The sequence below is a fragment of the Arctopsyche grandis genome, chromosome 2 (genome assembly GCF_051622035.1).
Source record: "Arctopsyche grandis isolate Sample6627 chromosome 2, ASM5162203v2, whole genome shotgun sequence".
Classification (NCBI taxonomy): domain Eukaryota; kingdom Metazoa; phylum Arthropoda; class Insecta; order Trichoptera; family Hydropsychidae; genus Arctopsyche; species Arctopsyche grandis.
In genome coordinates, this window is record NC_135356.1 from 1744762 (window position 1) to 1769577 (window position 24816).

The window sequence follows — 24816 nt, forward strand, 5'->3', positions numbered from 1 at the left end:
TAGGGGTGAAGATTTGTCGGTCGATATTTCTGGTAGGCTTACGCTATTTATTTCTTATTATTTTTAATAAGTTTGTTTTGATTGTTGGTGAATTAGGATTTCCCACATTACTATAATGAAACCACCATTAGCTCTTACAATATTTAAACATTAGTAACTTCCACAAGGATCAATTTTAAAGCTGACACTTAAATATTTAGTTCATTGTTTGTAGTTTTAAACTTAATGTCGATTTCTGAATTTCCTTCAGTGCCAACAAGATATACGCGTGCATTTAGAGACATCTGTGGCAGAGGTTGTCGACCGCTGTTCCATCACTGCATATAACTAAAGAGCGGACCCAGAGCGCGCTGTTCATTGTTCACATGTTGTAAATGAATTGTTAAAGGTTTGCCGAACCTTTTTTACAAAGCATTTACAATAATGGAACAATAGACGGCGCGCTTCCGGTCCTACCTCTACATATAACACTACATACATCGCGCCGATATTTCATTATATGTTAAAATACTACTATAATTGAAGACATTATATATTAATTCTTACTTATGATATGTGATGCCATCCGCCTTTTTATGTTTTCTTGAGTAATTGTAACACAATTTCACTGAATACGTTGGCATTTTCGAAAAATGTCAATCGACCTTCCGACTTAGAAGCGAACTAGCTACTGAGAGAGAGTGTGCATGCACTGTACTTTCTTTTGTGTGTGCATGCACCAACAGGGAGATCGGCTTAGAGCGTCAGGCCGTATCTATGTATTCTATATCTATGGTGACTACCTTTTGTCAGCTGATGAACAGTTTGGATTCAAGAGGCACTCGTCGACGGACATGGCCATCTACACTTTAAAACAGGTAGTGGATTTTTATACATCGTGAAAAACTTCCGTTTATGTCCGTTTTCTAGACTTATCCAAGGCCTTCGATCGAGTGAATCATGATCTACTTTGGTCCAAACTGTTAAAAAGGGGAGCTCCAAGTCAATTCGTGGGGTTTTTAGCATCCTGGTACCGGAATCAGTTCAGCCATGTACGCTGGGGGAATGCATACTCTGATCCCGCTTCTTTGAAGTGCGGGGTTAGACAGGGTGGGTCAATGTCTCCTGGCTTATTCAACCTGTACATGGATGAACTTTCACATCGCCTTAGACAGACTGGAGTTGGTTGCCACATAGTAGGAATATGCAGTAACCACATCAGCTATGCGGATGACATGGTGATCTTGGCGCCTTCTCCGTCAGCTCTGAATTGCCTCCTGGAAGTTTGCTCGAGTTATGCTGCAGAGCATAATATGCGGTATAATTCGAGTAAATCCATGGTATTGATTTTCCGATACGGTCGAGGTCCTCATTTTGTCCCCAACATTATTTTAGATGGGCGTAATCTTGAAACCGTTAGGGAAGTCAATATATATATATATATATATATATATATATATATATATATATATATATATATATATATATATATATATATATATATATATATATATATATATATATATATATATATATATATACATATATATATATATATATATATATATATATATATATATATATATATATATATATATATATATATATATATGTATGTGACGGACGAAGGGAGCAGTATGGGGAACCAATTATTTTATTATATATTTTTTTTCATTTTTTCAGTGTTTTCAGAGGCGTTGGGGCGAAGGCGTCGACGGTGCACAAAACGTAATTCGTAATCACTTCGTAATTTGTAATTCGTAATGTCTAATTCGCGCATCAATTTCTTTCCGAGACCAGTCGCTTCAATTTATTTTTCGAAACCACCTGTTGAAATCAATGGGCCCAACACTAGTATATGTATATTACACGAATTTATAATATTTCAAACGATTATTTGTATAAATCCACTGGCTGTTAAATTTGAATTCAATGGTGTATAAGTTGATATTTTTACGTTGCTAATTTAAATTTTTGATTTACTCTTTAAGTATGTGTTCGCAGTCTTCCAAAGAGTTTGAAATTTAAAATTCTCAAAACTTAAGTAAAATCATCTAATATTTAATTTCGAAAGAGAACTTGTTATGTAAGTATATATCTTTGGTTGGGAACTTCGTAAAGAAAATAAAGTTGCTATGACAATGCATTTGGTTGAATATTATATTTTTTTCGATTTAAATAAATTTAATAAAAAAACAAATGTATATTTACTATTAGATTCGCCATGTTTAAGCTGTTTATATTACAAACACTGAGCGAAGCCGAGTAAAACAACTAGTGCAATATAAAACAACCTTAAAAAGCCTAAAAACCATGCAAATATACTTCTATAAAATACTCAAAAACATAAATTTTTTTAATTAATTAATTAATTGATTATTTTCAAATATTTAGACAATATATAATTTATGAATTATATTAATCACTATTTGGCTTAAATCTACATCTATTTTTTATCGAGCTTCTCTTTGACTATTGCCAGGAAGGATAGTTCCGAGTGCAGACCGTAGACACATTTAGTTTTAAACAGTTAGTTTTGCTTGTGCATAACGGAAAAAAAGATAATTTCTCTTCACTTGCTATGTAATATATTGCGACCTTTTTGAAGTAGTAACCGCCGAAAACAATTGATTTTTAACAACGGGTTTCCGGAAACACATGAAAACCATTAGGGTGACACCACTGAATACACACACAGAGAGTTTTATATGTATATGCACAGTCAGATTTAGTACTTGTGTGTTAAGGGGCCCACAGGCGAATCGAACGGTTATCTTTTTTGGTTTTAAACAACTTTTTGCAGTGCCATCCGTTGAGTCCGGTAACATTTTCTTATATTTGTGAGTTTCTTTCCAAGATATCAAAAAAATCCACCCATATTTGAACATTTGGTATGTTGCCCATATCCGATTGATATTAACTATGCATACAATACTAAAGCAAATGAAAACTGATCAAACGGCAATGTACATTAACCAAAAACAAAAACATCAATCAAAAACAATTTATAACAAAACACAGTCAAATACTATGTAAGTATCCAAAGTTTCAGCTCAACCGTTTTTGATCTCGGCCGAGAGTTGATTCTTAGTTTGTATCTTAAAACAAATGGTGTGATTGAAGAAGTATAGGTACGACGCGGCATGGTTACCAACTACAGACAGATAACATTGTACTGCCCACAGATAGATAACATTGTACTGCCCACAGACAGATAACATTGTACTGCCCACAGACAGATAACATTGTCCTCAACATGGTATGGCAAAAAGTTCAAGGTTAACCGATAACAGAACATAAAAAAGCGAAAGCAAGCTGATATGAGGCTTGTAGAAATGTGTAAAAGATTAAATAAAGCTCATTATCAAATAATTTTGGCTTTTTTGACACAATAGAATATATAATAGCAAACGGTTCAAGCTAGATATACCTATATAGCTTTTAGTTACTATGACTAATCATAATAATTTTTAGCCGAAGACCTTTTTTCAAATGATATCGAATCCATTGATATATGTGTTACACCGAATCCGTGAAATTGTCTATTACACGCATTCGGCAAGAGAATTGCCGAATGCGTGAAAAATGCAAGCATGTTGCCCAGTTCACGGATTTGGCAAATTTTTTGGCGAATGCGTGTATTCGGCAAGAATTTGTCTGCTCAAAGCATGGAGTCGGCAAATAGACAGCAGCGCTCCGGTGTTGTTTTTTAGAACTGGACAGCGTGGACAAGTGTCAAAGTGACAGCTGAATGAGGATGTTTAATTTAGTTTAATTTACATATTATTATGTATAATATGACTACATACATATGTTTCGATCATCTCATATGACTTATACATAAATTAATGCCATTTTTATACATTTTGATCAATATTTTAACAGTGAAACGTATGTATGTAGTCATATTATACATAATAATATGTAAATTAAACTGAATTAAACATCCTTATTTAGCTGTCACTTTGACACTTGGTTATAATATAACACGCTGTCCAGTTCACGCATTCGGCAAAGAATTTACGGAATCCGTGAACTGGGCAACGTGCTTGCATTTTTCACGCATTCGGCAATTCTCTTGCCGAATGCTTGTAATAGACAATTTCATGGATTCGGTGTAACATATGCATAAATTTAGCTATTTCCGCTAGGCAAATATATGTATAGATTATGAATTATATATAACTATGTACTTTGATTTTCAGAGTCTGATAGGCGTTCCCGATATTATACCGGACGTGGATGAATTGATGTCTATGAAACTGGAGTGTCTACAGGTCGATATTGTGGAAAACGCATGTGATCAGATTCAATATGTTCAGACAGGAATTCCCGATGATTTTCGCAACCGCAATATTATACCCGACGTGGATGAATCGATGTCTACGAAACTGGAGTGTCTACAGGTCGATATTGTGGAAAGCGCATGTGATCAGATTCAATATGTTCAGACAGGAACTCCCGATGATTTTCGCAACCACAATATTATACCCGACGTGGTTGAATTGTCTAAGAATCCAGTGTTTTTACGGGCCAATATTGTGGATGACACATTTGAGAGTGCTCACCATTATTTAGACATCCAATTTAGATTGATGAAAGAAGATTATATGGCAGGAATAAGAAATACCATCGGGATGTTTAGGTCGAATATATTATCTCACACGGAGAAATATGATTACGAAGGAGGACGGTAAAATTGGAACAAAGTTTATTTTAAAGATATTTTATAGTCGATTTATTATTATTTATTTGCCACATTTATGTGTGTTTTAGGTTTTTTCGCGGTGTCAGACTAGTGAAGATGAAAAAATTTCGTTATCGTATTGGGATTTTGGTATCTATTGATATGCCATTAATTAATCGTACCCCGAATCCTTTTTTAACCGGATCACTGCTATTTTTCTCAAAAGATACCTTCGATTCGTGGTTTTTTGGTACTGTTTTGGATTCTAATAATTTTTTGATAGATAAAACAGTGAGTATGTTTCAATTCATAATTTCGATAAATTACGTTAGTTGCATTTTGTCTTTATTGTGAATTGTGAAAAATCTTTCTAAATTTGTAAAAACTACAACATTGGTAGTTTCCATGTCTTCATCATAATTTTTTCAATTTAATTATTTCAGATAATTGTGAGTTTTGATAACTCTCTATTGACTGAAGAATTATTTGGCAGCAAATCCACGTACATGATGTTTTGTAGTAAGGCGTTTTATCCATTCTACCAACCTATTCTAAAGTATTTACAAAGTACTGACAAATTACCGATGGAAAATTTAATAGTAAAACGATGCGTAAGTTATTTTTAATTTATATGTTTTCTTGCATGCATTGTAAATCTGTATTTTTGAGATGAACTGACATCTCTAAACATTATCCCAGTGACGTCCCTGGTCTATTGCTATTTCAAAAGAGCATCGAGCCAACCCCTACCTCTGTTGGTAACAGACAGCTTACCATAAAAATACGTGCTGAATTCTTGAAATATTATGTTGGTTCTTTTGTACGGAAATGAATCGTGGATTTTAAAAGTGATAACCACGAGAATAATTGAATCATTTAGGCTTTTATTTGCTGAATTTCCTATCCCGATTGCGGAACATTGAACATACTGGACGGGATTAACCTCTTTGGAGAAGTTATTCCAAGGAATTGTAAGAAGTCAGAAACAATTCTGAGAAATTGTCCGAAATTGGGCATTCTATAAAAAGAAAAAAATGACTGTGAATTCATACATAATTATAATTGCAATAAATTATTTTTTTCATTTTCAGTATCAACCGAAAATTCCCAGATATGTCCCGTTCACAGATTGGAAAATTGGATCAAATAGTGTTAATTTGAGACGTGATACTGGTTGGCCTTCACACAAGTCTCTCAAATTGGACCTATTTCAGTTTGAAGCATTTAAAATGGCACTTACGAATAATTTCTCAATAATTCATGGACCACCTGGAACTGGAAAGACGTATATAGCGCTTAAGATAATTGATACCATGTTAAGAAATATTAAAAAGTCTGAAAAACCGATAGTGGTGCTCTCTTTGACAAATCACGCATTGGATCAATTTCTCAGAGGGATTTTGGAAATCACCAATAATGTGGTAAGGATTGGGAGCCGGTCCGAAGAAGAAGATTTTAACACAATATGCAACCTGAATAAGAAACGAAAGAAGAATCGTTACACTGCGTCTATTCATTTTCTGGCAAAGTTAATTGAGAAAGTGGATAAAGTGATTGAAGACATTGATGATAGAAAACGTATCGATTTAGGCTTTTTGGATTTCGTTTATGGTCAGGTAATATACATTTTATTACATATCCAATATCATATATCGGAGGTATATAAACTGTCATAGAATTCGCCAATGTGTCTACAAGATAGAACTTCTATCTCTTTGTTTGTGCATACTATAGGTATATACTATACCAGGCCTGGGAAAACCGCGGCCCGCCGAGTATTTTGTTGCGGCCCGCGAGCAAAATTCAAAAAAAGTTTACTTTTTTCTGATCTAAAAATTTTTTTGTTGATTTATTAAATGTTTTATCGTTTCTGATATAAGATACAATTCGAATTTGGGCCAAACTAGACTACAAACTTTAATGAGCAATTATCATCAATATTAGAATCGATCACATGGTACTCGATAGCTCTCGACGAAAGTAATGATCGAAAAGATACAGCAAACATTAATTTTCATAAGCGGATGGAACTCTAAATTTGAAATTATTGAAGAGCTTTTGTCATTTGAATCACTTAAAGATCGTACAACAGGAACTGATATTTTTGAAAAAAATGTTAATTGCTTAAAAAAATATAATTTACAATGGAACAAATTGGTAATCATAACAACTGACGGAGCACCAAGTTTGACCATCCAAGATAAAGTTTGCGAAAATTGTCCTGATTAAAATTTAATTATAATTCATTGTATTATACAACAACAAGTATTGTACAAAAATGTGTTAAAAGTTAAAAGTATTATTAAACTTGTAAATTTAATACGATCGAGTGGCTTGAAACACATAAAATTCATTGCTTTTCTTCAAGATATTGAATCCGAGTTCACAGATATTATTTATGGCTTAGCCTAGGAAAAATACTTCGGCGAGTATGGGATACAAAAGAAGAAATCTTTCTATTTTTAAAAATGAGAAATATTATCGACTTTCCCGAATTAACTGATAATGATTGGCTGTGTGATTTAGCATTTACTTTGGACATCGTGACACATTTAAATACTTTCAACACTGTGTTCCAAAGGGAAAATTTATATGTCCATGATATGGTGAAAAGTTTGAATGGATTCAAATTAAAACTACGACTGTTTCTTCTCCATTTATTTATTAAACGGGGAGACCACTTTGCAACCATAAAATTCCTGAAGATACCAGAAAATAAATTTGAAGAATATGGTGAAATTATCAACGATTTAAGTGGTGAATTTCCATGAAGATTTGGCGACTTCCGAAAAATTGAGATTGGCTTGAATTATACGAGATCAATTGCAATATATATTGATAACGTATCGACGGAGATATAAATTAAGATTATATATTTACAGTATTAATTCGGAAAAATTCGACAAACTTAGAGATTTTGCTCAAAAAATGCTGGTGGTTTTTTGATCAACCTACATATGTAAACAAACATTTTCAATCATGAATATCAATAAAAATTCTTTACAATCAAGCATCACAGATGAAAATTTACATGCATTTTTAAGAATTTCAACTACAAAATTTTCTCCTGAAATTAAAACACTGTTAAAGATGTAAAACAGTTTCATTCGTCAAATTAAATTATTTTTTTGTATGAATTAATGTTTTAATTCCTTTAACGATAATGAATAATGTATATCTAAAAATAGTATTTTACTTGCGGCCCGCCGCTCATTTTTAATTTCTAATGTGGCCCTTCATCCAAAAAGTTTGCCCAGGCCTGTACTATACTATATACTATATAATGTTAGAGAGGGTGCAAAGAAAATTTCTTCGCTATCTCTACATGAGAGAGTTTGGGCGCTTTCCCTACTTATTTCCCAGTAAGTTTGTCATGGGCTCCTTGGGCTTTGACTCCTTAGCTTCACGTAGAAACAATCATCTTGGTAAGCTTTTTCTAAAAATTCTAAGGGGTGAATGTCATCTTCCTGAAGTTCTGTGTAATCTTAAACTTAGAGTACCTGAGAAACTGAGAGAATCTCGCTCCAGAACTCTATTCCTGCCTATTCGGGCCAGAACTAATGTGCTTGATGACTCACCCCTTTCAAGAGCCATTCGACTATTTAACCTGCTTTCTGGGAGCCTTGATGTTTTTACTTCATCATACAGTTCTGTCAGGCAGCATATTTTAAATGACTTCTAGCTACATACATATTTACACATGTTGTTTTCATTTTGTAATTTTATTATTTAGCATAATGTGTATGTATGTTGGTTTTATCTTTATTTATTTATCTTTATTTATATATATATATATATATATATATATATATATATATATATATATATATATATATATATATATATATATTTGTATATATATATATATATATATATATATATATATATATATATATATATATATATATATATATATATATATATATATATATATATATATATGTATATATATATATATATATATATATATATATATATATATGAGTAATTTATCTTTATTTATGTGTTTATGTGTATATGCATGTATAATGTTTGTATGTTTATGGATGTATGTAATGTATGTGTATGTGTATATGTATATGTGTATGTATGTGTATGTGAATATATATATATATATATATATGTGTGTGTGTAGGTGTGTATGTATGTATATGTATATATGTGTATTTTTATATTTATGAATGTATGTATGTGTATTTGTGTATACGTGTAAGAATTTTTGTATATATGGATGGTGTACATATATGTTTATATAATTGTCTTTGGCCAGGAAGGTGCATTGGGTTTACCTGTTAGGCCTTCTTGGTGTAAATTGAATAAAAAAATAAAAAAATAAAAAATAAATATAAAAAACGGACTGTCGCTAAATATATATTTTTTTTTTTTTTCTTCATATTTTTTATTTTCTCATATTTTTCAGGTTTTTTCATATTTTTTATTTTTTTCATATTTTCCATTTTTTTCAGTTTTTTCGTTTTTTCATTTTTCGGGGCTGGGGGCGCTAGGGCGAAAGCCCCGGGGTGCCAAAGGCATCGGGGGCGCTGGGGGCAAAGGCGTCGGGGCGTCAGTCATTTGTAATTCGTGCATCAATTTCTTTTCGAAACCACCCGTTGAAATCAACGAGCCCAACACTAATATGGAATAAATATAATAAATTTGGGACAGAGGCTATTATGAATAATTTATTAAAATTTTTTCCCAAAAACGGGAACGGAAACGGGAAAAACGGGAATGAGTGGCATTGCAACACAATAATTTCAAATGTTTTTAGGGTAAAATAAACAAATAATTGAATAATTTCAAATGCCTGCCTGCGTTTTTCCGACAAATGGGAACGGGAACAGGCATTGCATGCGTTATTGTGGCATTGCAACGCATGCCGGGTTCAGCTAGTTGTATAATAAATACGATCCATAAGCAGCGCTGCAAATAAAAACTGCAAAAAGTAATGAAATCTTCAGAACCTATTTCGAGGGAAAAATTTCAAATGTCAATTTTCACAAATCTTACATTGGTAAATGTTTTCTAAATCAAAGCAAACTTAAATATTATATTTTCAATGCATCCGAGGCAATTTAAAGTCAAAAGTAAATGATTAAACAGTGTTTGCATATTAATTATAGTATTAAAAAACAGACTCACCTAATTTGAAAATTTTGTTTTTAGAATTTTCAAAATTTAGCGGGAAACCTGGTTTCCTAACACTAATATTTATTTCAAGTTCTAGATAGCTGCGTGCAAGTTTGTTTTAAGATCAGGACAGCAAATTTGTACATATGTACATATGTTACATACACATAAGACAAAAAATAAAACAGCCAAGCCCTATATTGCTATTCTTGTTAAATTTCAGCGCATATTTTCGACTGAAACCAAAATGACTTTTGATGTCGTTCGCAGAAGTCTGGAAACTTTGGATAGACATAATGATTTGGCCTTAAATGAGTTTAAATCTTTACTTTTTATTTTAATGAAGAATTTATCTGTATGCAATAATTTTTATTTTCATCTTATTCTGATGCACAGTATAATGGTGATCGGATTAATGCACCCAAGAAAGCTGCACTCTCGAGACATCCAATGTTTCAAAGGTGTTCAAGAAGAATTAACGCAAATAAAATTCCACAACTCCACGTGAGTTCTTCTCGAGAACCTTTGAAAATTTGCATTTCTCTAGATTGCGCCACTATTCAGTGCATTTGGGTGCACTCTTCCGGGAACCCATTATATCAAGTTTATTAAATCGGAATTGTAATTTTTTAGAAAGATCACACTGCTCTATTGAAAGAATACAAAAAACGTGAAGTGAAAAACGACTTATCAGTATTAAGGGATGCAGATGTAGTTGCAATAACAACCACCCGCGCCGCTGCATCAAAAACTTTGCTTACTGCTTTGGCTCCTAAAATAGGTTCAAATAAATATACAAATATATACGAGGGTAGCTTTTTAAGTAAGAATCATTTGCGTATGTACATTTGCATATTAATTATTTCATATGCAATATCTCGAGACTCGTTTTCTAAACTTTCGTTTGCTTCATCAGGAATTTATATATTGTATACAATTTTTTTTTTTTGTGTACATGTATGTAATATCTTTAATATACAAGAAATATTGTGATCTCATTCATAGATTTTTAAGCTATTAACACACCTTTAAAATATTTAAAGAACGTTTAAAAATAAATTCTTACTTTTTTTAATAGTTTTTAATTGTTTATCTCGTGAAATAAGTATTTCACTATGTAAAATATTCGTATATGTGTTTTGTATAGGTATATATGTATGTATGTTACAGTGAAATTATAATTTCACTAGTGAGATTTTAATTTCACCGACTAAAATAGTGAATACATATGTATATATATAACAATAGAATTACAAATTCACTTCTCAATGACAGTGAATTTGTAATCGGAATAGTAGACCCGAATTATTTCATATACATATGTACATATGTACGTACTGGAGGAATCCTGGGCCCCGGGAAAAATTCTGAGCCCTATAACTGGTTAAACATAAACATCTTGTAGATATATGTATGTACTAATGCTTCCAATCCCGGTGCTGAAACTAGTCTGAATACCGGGATTACGGTGCTGGCAGAAATTTATTTAAAAATACTATAAAAAAAAACATAAAACAACATTATATAATGAACAATGGTGGGATGAGAAATGACAGTCATAGTCCATTTGTTTGCCACCCTTTTCGACACCGGCTTGCCGTTTCCACGAAATGGTATGAACGGCCTGTATTTTGTCGCAGATATTGTGCTCAACTGCAATTATATTTGAAGTATATTTTAACTGATTCGAACTCAGAATCGACCACTGATCACGTCTGTGTTTCTGTGTGAGTGTCTGTATGTTTATTGTGTGTCACTGTATTTTGGGGATTTTTTGAACACTGTTCGTCCTATCGAACTGAAACTTAGTATTGGTTACTGAATTTTTTATAGATACACCATAATTTTTTTTCAAATTTTTAAGTTGACCGGAAATGGTACCTCCCCTTATAGGTGTTCTCTTTCTTTTTAAGTTTTCGATTTAAATTATCTAACAAACCACTCATCAAATCGAACTGAATTAGAACTTTAGTCTGTGTAAGTTTTCAAAAAATTGTGTTCAATTTGTATTGAAAATGCTCATAGCCGGTATGTGTGAACGTGTATATATGTATATGTTCGATTATCGAATTTTGTTTTTTATACTTCCTATATTCCTCAAATACATAGATAAAGTTGTAAGTTGGTCACATCCGAATTTTTTTCATAAAGTAAATGTAATTGGAGTTTTTTTATATTGGGTGGATTATTTCAACTATTTGTAAAAAACAAATCAATGAATCAAAGCGATGTTTTTTACTTTATTTTATTACATTTTCGGATGTGTTTTATTTAATCTTAGAAATTTATGGATGCGAATCGAAAATTTAAAGAATGTAACCAAGCTCTCAAAATTAGTACGCCAATATGGGAGTAAACATCGGGAGAGTTTGCCAAATGCAATTGAACGTTTTTGAAATATGAAAACATGCAATTGATCTTTTTCTTATACATTTGAAATTGATCCCGGGATCGGAAATTCCCAGCACCGCAATCCCGGTGCTGAAGTAACCTTCCGGGATTGGAAGCACAAGTATGTACATACATATTTTTTTTTATATGCGAAAAATCATATGTACATATGGTCTGGTTACTACTTTTTTTTAAATAATTGAATAATAAAGTACACATGATGTAACGATTTCACGGGGACTTAATTAAATAAATATTTACGTTTATATATTTTTATATAAAATATATCAATAGTAATGAGTTTTCTTACTAAAAATCACCCTCGCATATCATCATAATAAGTCTTATAGCATCCACTGCTGTATTTTTACATCTAATACGTCTCCTTCCATTGTGAATCAATCAACCAATTTCTTTTTATTTTTAGTGATAGTCGAAGAATCCGCCATAGTGCCAGAGTCACACATTGTCGTAAATCTGGATATCAATTGCCAACACATCATATTGATTGGTGGGCACAACTTAATTAAGTATACTCCCGATTATCCGTGCTTATGATGGAAAATGTATTATCCGAATAATTCATACAGGTTTTTTTTAATTGAGAAAATCTGCTGTTTTGGTATTAAGCCGATAATCAAGAGTATTCGGTATATTTGTACATTTAATAATACTAAATTTTAATGTTACACATGTTAAATGATTTTTAGGTGATCACAAGCAACTTAGGCCGTCTACAGCTTCATATAAATTGGCGCGTGATTATAAACTGAATATATCACTCTTTGAAAGACTTATATATGGATGTAACTATCGCCAGCTTGTGACGCAACATCGAATGAGACTTGAGATTTCAAATCTAATTACTCCATTGATATACGAAAATCTTAATGATCACCACTCTGTAAAGCAGTATCCAAATGTTAAAGGCGTCTCCAAAAATATTTTCTTCATCCATCATGATTATCCCGAAGTAATCATTAACTTGCTAAAGTTGATAATTTGCGTTTCGATCGATTGAAGTCAGAGCGTCAAACCTTTTTTGCGTTTTATTGTTTTATTGCATTTTTCATTGCGTTTATACATATGTATTTTTTACAATGCTATTCTATGTTTTTGTTCAAATTTAATTCTATTAATATTATTTGTATTATTTGTTCTAGACAAAAATGAATTTCAGCTTCAATAACGAAAATGAAGCATGTTTTGCAATAATTCTCGCCATTTACTTGTTAAAACAAGGGTATTCACAAAAAGAAATCACTATTTTGGGTGCATACAAGTCACAAGTGGAATATTTAAAATGGGTTTGTATAATTTATTTATTTATTTAAAAATTTAGGACCATTGTGGCATTACAGGAAGTACTAAATGCGCCACAATGGCCTAGATAATAAAACAAGAGGGGGAAAAAAACCAAAAAATAAATAGATAGGACAAATAGCAACAACATTTAAACACAATCATAAAAAACAGTAATGTAATAAAATAGCAGATAAATGAAAATTTAAATGAGTAATAAAATACAAAGATAATTTATGTATTAAAAATACAAAGAATGGAATGTCTTGCAACTGCAGCCTGTTGCAATAAATAAGAATAAGCTACAAATACAACACACCCCTGCGAGGCCCAAATGGAAGAGAGTAGATTAAAATTAAGAAAATAATGAGCCGGGCTGATTTCAGTTTATTTAAACCAATGGTTCTTTTTTGGGCCGCCGTGATTTCAGTCCAATTTCGTTCAAACAACGTTGTATTGTTTGTGGATATATCCACCCCATCCCCAATCAATTGCTCCTTGATAGCTTTTTTAAACACACTGCAGATAAGAATATTTTTTGGAATTAGTATTGAAAGGATTAAGTGAAAAGAGTGCAACGTGTCTAGAATACCTAACTGGGATCCTGAAATCAACCTTACTCAGTAAATCAGAACAATCAAGGAAACCATTTATGAGCTTAAAGAAGAATGTAGCATCAGTAAGTCGTCGCATGACAGAAAAATTGTTAAAAGATGGAATTTTTAAAATATCGGGAACAGTAGAATGGTTATAGGTAGGAAAAAGGTAGCGTAAGGATTTAATAAATTTAAGTTGGAATTTTTCAATACAATTAATATGGGATAAACAAAAAGGTGACCAGACAATTGAGGCAAATTCAAGGTAAGACCTTACAAAGGAAAAATAAAGTAATTTAAGTACATAAGGGTTTTGTTGAGGGGAGTAGGAGTTCAAGAGATTTAAATGCTTTGTTGGTAATGAAGGAAATATGTTCAAAGAAATCGAGTTTATTATTGAGCATTACACCAAGATCCTTAATAGAAGATGACGTGTTTAGAATTGAATGGTTCAATTGATAGTGATAGGTGATAATAGACTTATTTCTAGTGAAATTTAAAATAGAGTATTTTTCTAGATTAATAAAAAGGTCATTGTTCATACAATATATAGAAAATCTATCCAGATCTTCCTGTAGCTTATGACAATCGTCCATAGTGTATATAGGTTTATAAATTTTTGTATCATCAGCATACAGAAGTATAGAGGAATGTTTGAAAAGGTATGAAATATCGTTAATACAGAGTAAAAAGAATAAGGGACCTAAATGCGACCCTTGTGGGACTACGGAAGGAATATGTCTAAGTGAGGATTTAAAACCATTAAGAGTTATGATTTGATGACGGTTTAAGATATACGAAGATATCCAACGAAATAGATTTCCTCGGATTCCGAGGGACCAAAGTTTATTGAGTAATAGGTGTTGATTGATTTTAATTCGTTAATACAGTTGATAATAATTCGTAATAAATGACGATTTAGAATAATAGTTGAGTTGATAATAATAAATTGCCTCCCGCTATCTGATTTTACATAGACAATTATTTTTATAAATTTTATTTTACATATATGAAAGTAAAAAGATTGATTATATATGTACATGTATGTATATACTAATAATAAAATGTATGTTGATGTATTTTTAATGTGTATAATATTTCTTTATTTGATATTTCTCGAAATGAAGAAAAGTGGAATTATGCGTCTTTCATTTATAACAGCTCATATGTAGTTATAATTTAAGTATTTATTTATCAAAAAATGTAATTTAAACGTCTATTATAAAAATTTCAGTTACGAAATGTTCAGTCGATTGACGATGTAAATGTCTCATCTATAGATGGTTATCAAGGACTTGAAAACCAAATCATTATTTTGTGTCTCGTACGCAATAATATGGAGAATAAAATTGGTTTTTTAAATGAACCGAATCGTATCTGTGTTGCACTTTCGCGTGCAAAACAAGGTGAGTCACTCAAACTAATCGTTAACAATGTTCATAAATGATATACAGGTAGTCCTCGACTTACGACGGTTCGCACTTACGATTGATAAATCTCAAGTGGATGTGAGTTATGAAAACGGGGAATTCTCTTTCGGAAGAAATGAAACATCGCAGTAGTTTAAACAATTAAGTTATGACTCATTCTTTTGGGATTCGTCACCAGTCGCACGACGGTAGCAAACTCATACGGTCGTTACTGTTTGTTACATAACTGTTCGTTATTGTTTTAGGATGTTTATTTTCTCAATTTCGTGTTGATTAGTGCTCAAATTTTTATTTATAAGAACATTTATAATGTGTGATATAGAAACGTGATAATGACTGATACAGAAACTCTTGTTAAAAAAAAGAGAAAGGTGATAGACTTAGAAATGAAACTTGAAGTGATAAAACAATATGATAGTGGTAAAAAAGTGATGGACTTGGCAAATAATTTGAAATTGTCACATTCAACGGTCTCCACTATTTTAAAAGATAAAGAAAAAAATCGTAAAGCCGTTAAAGGGTCCTTATAATAAATAAAAAAAGACTCGGACGCATTCAACAAATGGAAAAATTACCACTTACACGAAAACCATGTGAAACGTAAAGGAGGTATGTAAAAATTACTAGTGATTTGGATCGATGACAATATTGAAAAGCGAATTCCATTGCGTTTCTTGAAGCTCATTATTTAAAAATTACATTTGCGCAAGACATTGAAGCAATAGAAGAAGGAAACACTTTTCAAGAATTTTGAAAATATTATAATATCCTTCATGCTATAAGAAATATAGATAAGGGATGGACCCTTTAACGGCATAAGAAGTTACTTCAGCATGTACATATGTACGGAATATGGAAAAAAAACTCACCAATCGATTTGAACCCGTTTCTCTTTGCATATACGAAAAACAAGAAAATGTCGAGGATATTTCTAGCCTAATCATACAATTTAGTGAACGTCTACAATTTGACGTAGATAACGAAGACATCAACGAACTTCTTGAAAATGATTCAGAAGATTTAACCAATGCAGAATTATTAGATCTTGAAACTCAAATGGTTGCAGAAGCGGATATTGATGAAAATGAATCAATCACATCTGCGGAACAGCTGAAAAAAATTGTATTGAAAGAAATGGCTGCTGCTTATAATTTAATTAATCAAGGAATACAAAAGTTTGAAATGATGGACCCAGACAGTGACAGATTTTTAAATGTGAACCGCAGGATTCAAAAAAATCTCGCATGCTACCAAGAAATATATAGAGAAAAAAAACAGGATAATGTTCAAACAAAATTAGACACATTTTTCAAAAAAACATATGACTGTATCTCAAACTGAAGATGAATAAATGGATTGTACTTATGTGATAAGTGATGAGGATGTATAATTTATAATTAATAAGTACGGATGATGTAGATGTTTAATTTTTTTTTAATATGAATATGAATTCATTTGAATTACTGTATTAATAAAAGTAAGTAAAATCACCGAAAAAAAAAAAAAATATATATATATATATATATATATATATATATATATATATATATATATATATATTCCTCGACTGACGACGGATTCGACTTACGACCGAGGTTCAGGAACGTATCTCCGTCGTAAGTCGAGGAATACCTGTATGCTATTTATGTAAATGAACTGTTACCGTTGAAGCAAACAAGCTAATTAAGAAGTGAAATCCTTGGTCATTGGATAAAATGTATGTAAAGTGTTCATATTTTTTAGGGCTATTTATTTTTGGTAATGCAAATAACCTCAGGGCAAAAAGTGAATTTTTGGCCTCCATTATTCAAAATCTGGAAGAGAAGAATTGCATTGGAAAAGAAATTCCGATAAAGTGTCCAAGAAATATGGCGGTAAATATAATTTTTTTTACAAGATATAAAACAGTATTTCATTTTTAAATTTTAATTATTTGCACATAATTTCTAATGCTATATTATATTAACGATAATGAAAAACACTCTGTATTTTAATATCATTATTTTGGTTTGATCTCTATTAGGTTAGCTTTATTAGCTCTATTTTAAAATTGGAGTACCGTTTTTTGTTTCTTTTCCATTTATTTCTAATGGCGTTATAATTGTATAATTTATTTTGGGCTGGATTTTAGTTCACTTCAAACCAGAGCTGCAATGGAGATCACATGCACAAATGCCGAAATGACGTTGTTGATAGCTGGAGGTAAGAATCGTGAAAAACCAATCATTTATCTTTAAGCTTGCTTTGTTTTTAATTCTCATTTGCAATAGTATTTATTAAATTTGTATATTTTTTTATGTAATGTGAAAATTCCCACTTACAGAACTTGTCCCGAGGGGCATATATATTCTACATTTTGTATCGAGGAGAATTATTGTGAAAAAGTCGTCAGCAAGATTTTCAAATGTAGTCACTAATATACCACTTCATATCATATTGATACTTCTAAAGTAAATATTTCTCATTTTACTTATTTATTTGATAATTCGTGTACAAAATATAATCTTTATAGTATCGTGTATTTAAATAGATGTGTTTGTTTATATTTATAAAATGTCAGAATTTTTTTTTATGTATCTCAATTTTTGTGTATTAATTTTCAGATATTCTGTTCAAAAGAATGTAAATCGAAGAAAACGAAAGCAAACAAGTAATCGGCAAAGAGCGGTTATCCTCTTAGATGGCAATCGACGATACATATACATAAATATGTATCTTAGATTTAAACTTTATTTTGTAATAAAACATTGTTACCTCCAAGAACTATGCCCCAACGGTTATGATCTTTTTATGACTGACCATTCAAATTCGAAAGTGAAACAAAGATGGGTATTTAAGTTTCTCAGGAATCACTACAATATAATATATTATACATACATATGTTATAATACTACAATTCATGATTTCAATTTCTCCGTAAACATTTATAATTCAATTTCCATTTCAAAGGCTTAATACATAAATGTTTGTCCTTTTGTCTATTCTACATACACATGCATGTACTATGTACATACATATGTCTATTATGTACATATGTAGATGTTAATATATGTAAAATACGTTTTTATATTAAAAAAACTATCTTTATATAATAAGATGTGATACTATTTTTATAATTTTATAAAAACCATTTTTATAATAAAACTTTTTTAAAAAATATTTGGTACTTAAATAAATATTTTAAATATTTTAAGTCAAATATCATGCACTCAAATTTAGAAAATTTTGAAAAAGAATCACGGAATGCAAAATCCAATACTCACTTTTGGCACAGAAATACTGAATTTTTAGTTGAAGATTGCAAAAGCCAAAAATGTGTAAAAATTACGCTTTTTTCAAAAGCTTATGTCTAGAGACCCGTATTTAAGGCACTTTGCTATTAATGCTTAATTGATGCTAAAATTCGGAATAGATGCTAAATTCGTAAAATATGCGAATAGATGCTAAAATAACAAACAAAAGTGAAATTTGTATAAAATTAATAGACAATTTAGAAGGGTCTTCCTATCCCTTTGCCCATTTATTATTGAGGGGATAAAACAGAGCTTGCAGTTTACTATAGAAACCAAGCAACTGCTTTTGTTTACTATTGTAAGAAGACAGTTGGAGCTGTGTATCCGAAAGGCTGCTCAAAAAAATGTCTTAAAACTAGACTCGCACTCAAGACTAAATGAGACATATCTATTCCTCCAAACAGTGAGTAAACTATTCAATCCATCTGTGGCAGGTACAGAATCTAATAATAAGTTTTAAAAAACAGTTTTGTTTTGTTTTGTTAGAAACCGGCCATTGTTTAATGTATTAACAGAGGCTTAATGTTTGGAAGGATATCAACACTTTTTTAGACAATTAATAGAGAATAAAAAAAGTCAATCCACGCCGGATATATTGCTATTATTGATGACAACAAAAATTAAATATGAAGAGTTTGGTTATGATGCTCTAAAATCTATTTGGTGTTCCGTTAATAGTGTGGATGCTGAAAGGTATTTTAGTAAATCGATCGTCGCGCAAATCTCAAAAAATAATCTGTAGAAATATTCTAATAAATAGTTTTATAAAATAGTTTAATAAATTTTAATTGGTATTATATTTTTATATTAATATTTTTTGTCTTTGTATTTTTATATTCATGTTTTTTTCATTGTAATTTCAATTCCAAAACATTTTTCAATTTTTCTATTATATTTTAATTGTTGTGTTATCTTTAAATTGTATATATGTATGTGGGTGGAATTCCTAAATAGTTGGCGCTATTCAGGACCACGATGGATGTGGCGGTGGAATTGAAGATCAAACACATTTCGTTTTCAGTCATGTTGTTTATTAAAACGACACTACGCGGTGGTTTAGCGACCAACCGCCCCCAGTGGAAGGTTAACTTCTACTAACTGTAAAATAGCGGTCCTTTCGCGCCCTCTGCCACTTTTCCATCCCCTCTCTACCATCGGGCGTAACATACCCTTTCTCAGCCATAGCCCATACATCAGCCTTTCGTTAAATTCCAACGCTACATGTATGTATATAAATTTTATTAAAATTCATCGAAATGTTTTATTATTTAAAATTTAACTCTTCCCAAATGTTTAATGCCCCAAAACGCTAAACGCTCCGGCTCCGCGCTCCTGCTCCATACTCCACTCCAGATCTCTTTTATACAAATGTTACATTGACCTCACTATGAATAGTTTTTGCCGAGATGAGATTTCGAAGGGAATGGTTTTACAAACATACATACGTATCATTTATTTTATTTTATTTTGACAATCATTTAACACAGTGTAATCATATGTTGATCCTATATGACACTATGGCCAGACAAGAATATATTATACATACAATAATATATTAAAAAAAAACACATTTCATTTAATTTTAACAAACATAAACAACAGAGTCTAACATGCTACCCAAAATGAAAATATTTAAATCAAAATAAAGAGGGAAGAAATAAAAAACAGTAAAAATTAAAAGAAAAGACTAATAGCCTCAAATTAATTTGATTGGAATTCCTCGAGTGTGGGTTTTCAAATGCGTGGAAAGTGAAAATTTTAGAAGGAATGATTTTAAACAAATCTCACATTTGTATGGCTTAACTCCAGTATGACGATTTATGTGGTCAACGAGATTATGTTTGTGAGCAAAGGATTTTGAACAAACATTACATTTGTATGGTTTTATCCCCGTATGAATACTCATGTGTCTACTGAGGTAACATTTTGAAATGAATGGTTTTAAACAAATGTCGCATTTTAGTGATTTTACCCCACTATGAATATTCATGTGTGTACGGAGGTTATATTTTGAAGTGAATGGTATTAAACAAATGTCGCATTTGTGTGATTTTTCCCCATCATGAATAAGCATGTGTGTACGGAGGTTATATTTTGAAGTGAATGATTTTAAACAGATGTTACATTTGTGTGGTTTTATCCCAGTATGAGTATTCATGTGTCTAATGACGTGAGATTTTAAAGTGAATGATTTTAAACAAATTTCGCATTTGTGTGATTTTACCCCATCATGAATAATCATGTGTACACGGAGGTTAGACTGTGAAGTGAATGATTTTAAACAAAAGTCACATTTGTGTGGTTTTATCCCGGTATGAATATGCATGTGTTTATGGACCTCAATTTTTGAATTAAATGTTTTAATGCAAATGTCACATTTGTATGGCTTTACCCCACTATGAATACTCATGTGTGTATAGAGGTTGTATTTTGAAGCAAACGCTTTTAAGCATATCTCACATTTGTGTGGTTTTATCCCGGTATGAATATTCATGTGTTTGCGGAGCACGTATTTTGTAGCAAATGTTTTTAAACAAATGTTACATTTGTGTACCCCACTATGAACACTCATATGTACACGGATGTCAGATTTTGAAGCGTATGATTTCAAACAAATGTCACATTTGTGTGGCTTTACCCCCGTATGAATACTCATGTGTTTACGGAGGCTAGGTTTTGTAGTAAATGATTTTAAGCAAATCTCACATTTGTGTGGGCTAACCTCACTGTGAATCCTAATGTGTTTACGGAGGTAAGTTTTTAAAGCGAATGATTTTAAACAAATATCGCATTTGAATAGTTTTTCTCCAGTATGGCATCTCATATGTCTCACTAAGGAACGGCTTTGAGTGAAAGACTCTAAACAAATGTCACATTTGTTCAGCTTTCTTCGAATATGAGATGTTTTCCGTACTGCAAGATTTTGCTGACGAAAAAATGATTCGCCTTGATAATTGATGTTATGATCCAATTCGGAACGTGTAGAGCATATCTCATTTGAAGCTTTTCGTAACGGTAACTCGTCTGTCGGGGTGTTAATATCATGTTTCATATTGTCTGAAGTAATTTTTCTTCTGTGTATCTATAAAATAATCCAAACATAATACATAATTAATCTTTTTGCGGATGATATATCAGTATATATGTATATTAGGTGAGAATGCAAAAGAGATGTGTGATATTTTGAATGTGGTATTGAACAATATAAATAAATGGTTGTGTGTAAATAAATTAAAAATTCATATTAATATAAAACAACAATGATATGGATAAATAATCAAACTGGCGTAGGTGAAGTGAAAATGGATGACAAAGTAATAGAGATTGTCGATAACATTAAATATTTAGGTATTTACATAGATTCAAAACTGAATTTTAAGGTACACGCTGAATATATTATAAAAAAATGGCTAGAAAAGTTGGTGTTTTATGTACATAGGTTAAGAAATGTTTTAAGTAGAAAAAGTAAAGTTTTAGTCTATAATACAATTGTCTTTGCACACGTAGTGTACTGTGCCACTGTGCTTAACTTGTTTAGTGGCCAAGATATAGGGAAAATAAAAAAAATTACAAAATAAAGCTATGAGAGGTATTTTGAATGTTGGTAGATTAAAAAGTATTTAAAGTATGTTAGATGAGTTGGGATGGTTGAGTATTGGTAATAGTTTAAAGCTAAGCACATTATCGTTTGCTTATAAGTTAGATCATGAGTTATTACCCGATTATCTTAAAGATTATAGAATAAGAAATAGAGATATTCATAATCATTACACTAGAAATAAGAATAATTTAGTTGTAGGTAGAGTAAGAAAAAGAAAGACAGCCGGGGGTGCCTTTCACAGGGGTGTGCTCATGTATAACGCCCTCCCTGAGTGCATCAGGTCTTCTAAAGCCATGGATGCATTCTTGCGAGGAGCTAAGAGACACCTCTGTGAGGGACTGTACATATAAGTTAAATATAGAATTTAATAAGCTAATAGCTAAAATTTTATATAAAGAAATAAATAATTAGAGCGTATTTCAATGCCATTGTACAGGTGAATTTGTATTTTCGATTAAAGGATTTCGATTTTGTTTCGAATCGTTCGAAAGCATTCGAATTCCATTTACTTGCCTCGCCATCGTCTGGAGAACTAGAAATGTTTGGCGGTAAATGAGCACCCGTTTCATCTTCCCATTTTAAATCTTCCAGCCAAACTTCCTCCGGCTTGATAGCCAAAGACTCGTTCAACCGCACTCTAGACGTTTGGTCAATCCGAAAACAAGCGTTTCGAAAGCCGTCGAGCAATTCCAGAGTGTTGACACAAGAGAGGCATATCATATTTGGCAGATGGTCACCTTTCCTGACCTACAAATGAGAAAGGTGTTGACGATTACGAAGACCAGCGCATTGACAATAGCTGTGGTGTAACGTCATTATTAACCGGCAATTGACAGCAGGTCCAAATGCGTTGCGCCAAACGCGGTGGATGAGGGTCGTCATGGATGGAGACGAAGGACCCTGCTGGACCCTGCTGGCAGAGACAAAGCCGACACTCCATCACAACCAGGAAGCAGACTAGTCCAACGGGAAGTTGTCGATTATTGCCGAGACAATGGGACGTGCAAACACCAGTCGGGGCAGCGGTTGTGTCACATCTGCATGTATGTACGTATGTATGTTCCAGACCAGTCGAAATATCGATTCACTGTAAGTTCGCCTAATGCAATTCACCTAATTCGAGTATACCTAAGCGAGTTGGTCGAATATCAACATACCGAACGACGACCATACCTAATGTCATACATACCTAACTGCAGTTTACCTAATACAAATTGATCGAATGAAGGTTGTTTTACGTTGACGGATAGATGGCACTTTTGCATTGATAATTTCAAGATTATTTAAAACAAAATAAAATATTAAGTTGTATTTTAAAATTTATATTTTATTAATAGATGAAGTCGATCACTGTTTTTAAAAAATGTGCGTGTTTGGCTGTGTATTTTAGTAATAATTCAAACACCATTAAATATCTTTGAAACTGAAACACTGAAACTTTTTACTGTGTAATAAAATTTTAATCGTTGCGCTATAATTTTTTTTTTCATTTTCAAATCTGCCGGAAGTAGCATTATTTTTCTTTGAATTATTATATATCCTAGACCGTGTATCGAACTGAAATTTTATATCTATAACTTGTATTAACTTGTACGCTCGAACTTACACTATTTTTTGGACTTATTAATTAAATGTCTACTCTTATCGAAAAAATATAGTCCTTCAATTAATATTACATAAATAATAAATAATCAATAAGTTTTATAAACCGGAAACGAGCCTTTTATTACATACAAATCTCAAAAATGATGCGACTGCTGCTGCCGATGCTGCTGATTTTTTCGAAACTATTGGATACTCACATTAAACTAATAGTTGATAGTGTCATGCCGACTCGAATTGCAAGTCAAGTGCCATTTTATTAAGTGATAAGCAATACTGTGTTACATTCATTGAAAGCCTAGGTTCTATAAATCATATTCATTAAGTAGATAGAAGAAACGGAATTCAGCGAAGAAATGTCATACGATGAACACTTACCATTTTACATATCGACTAATTCCGATAAGTCATATTTTAAATCCATTGTCATATGAAATAATTATTATATATGGGATAGATGAAAGTTAATATTTTTCTTATATAGATATATACTTTTTACCCGAACACTAGAAAAAGTCAAAGATTTGTGGAAACATTGTGTTTCATTTGATACTTACTCTAGAGAACAGCTGGCATTGTTATCATTAACAATCTTTGAGTTTTACTGAACAACATTTCAAATCTATTTTCAAACAAGAAATCGAACGGAAATAAACTAGAAAATATATATCACTCTTTATCTTCCGGCGACAATTCGTTTTAGATTGTAGAAGACAAGAGTCTCCACTTGCTGAAGTTAAAAATTATAAAGAAAAAGTAAATATATATTAATTATTTAAATAATGGGAATAAAAAGTACACAGTA

At 31.6% G+C, this 24816-nt stretch overlaps 2 protein-coding genes across 2 annotated transcripts in view; one reads left to right on the forward strand and one right to left on the reverse strand.

The window, feature by feature from the left end:
* Positions 1-19211, forward strand: part of LOC143922928 (NFX1-type zinc finger-containing protein 1-like) — a 38986-nt gene extending 19775 nt beyond the window's left edge. The window contains exons 2-15 of the mRNA XM_077446345.1: positions 4185-4672; positions 4756-4957; positions 5110-5277; positions 5758-6282; positions 10020-10151; positions 10430-10577; positions 12615-12698; positions 12898-13160; positions 13351-13494; positions 15320-15491; positions 17259-17389; positions 17647-17717; positions 17839-17965; positions 18119-19211. Coding sequence (XP_077302471.1) covers positions 4185-4672; positions 4756-4957; positions 5110-5277; positions 5758-6282; positions 10020-10151; positions 10430-10577; positions 12615-12698; positions 12898-13160; positions 13351-13494; positions 15320-15491; positions 17259-17389; positions 17647-17717; positions 17839-17932 — 2622 coding nt within the window. The 3' untranslated portion in view covers positions 17933-17965; positions 18119-19211. The remainder of the gene's footprint in view (positions 1-4184; positions 4673-4755; positions 4958-5109; positions 5278-5757; positions 6283-10019; positions 10152-10429; positions 10578-12614; positions 12699-12897; positions 13161-13350; positions 13495-15319; positions 15492-17258; positions 17390-17646; positions 17718-17838; positions 17966-18118) is intronic.
* A 615-nt stretch (positions 19212-19826) lies between these two features.
* Positions 19827-23529, reverse strand: LOC143922480 (uncharacterized). The gene is made up of 3 exons (XM_077445732.1): positions 23233-23529; positions 22923-23156; positions 19827-21890 (listed from the first exon to the last, which is right to left on the reverse strand). The coding sequence occupies exons 1-3, from the start codon at positions 23347-23349 to the stop codon at positions 20505-20507; spliced, it is 1737 nt and encodes a 578-aa protein (XP_077301858.1). The 5' UTR covers positions 23350-23529; the 3' UTR covers positions 19827-20504.
* Between the last annotated feature and the right edge of the window lie 1287 nt (positions 23530-24816).

Bases quoted from the DNA above. Each gene is read 5' to 3' on its own strand.
- LOC143922480 (XM_077445732.1), bottom strand. From the start codon at position 23,349: ATGGAGTGTCGGCTTTGTCTCTGCCAGCAGGGTCCAGCAGGGTCCTTC. The intron at 23,157-23,232 runs GTTAATAATGAC...TCTCATTTGTAG, and splicing joins GGACCTGCTGTCAATTGCCG to GTCAGGAAAGGTGACCATCT. The intron at 21,891-22,922 runs GCAAGTAAATGG...ATTATTTTATAG, and splicing joins GTTCTCCAGACGATGGCGAG to ATACACAGAAGAAAAATTAC.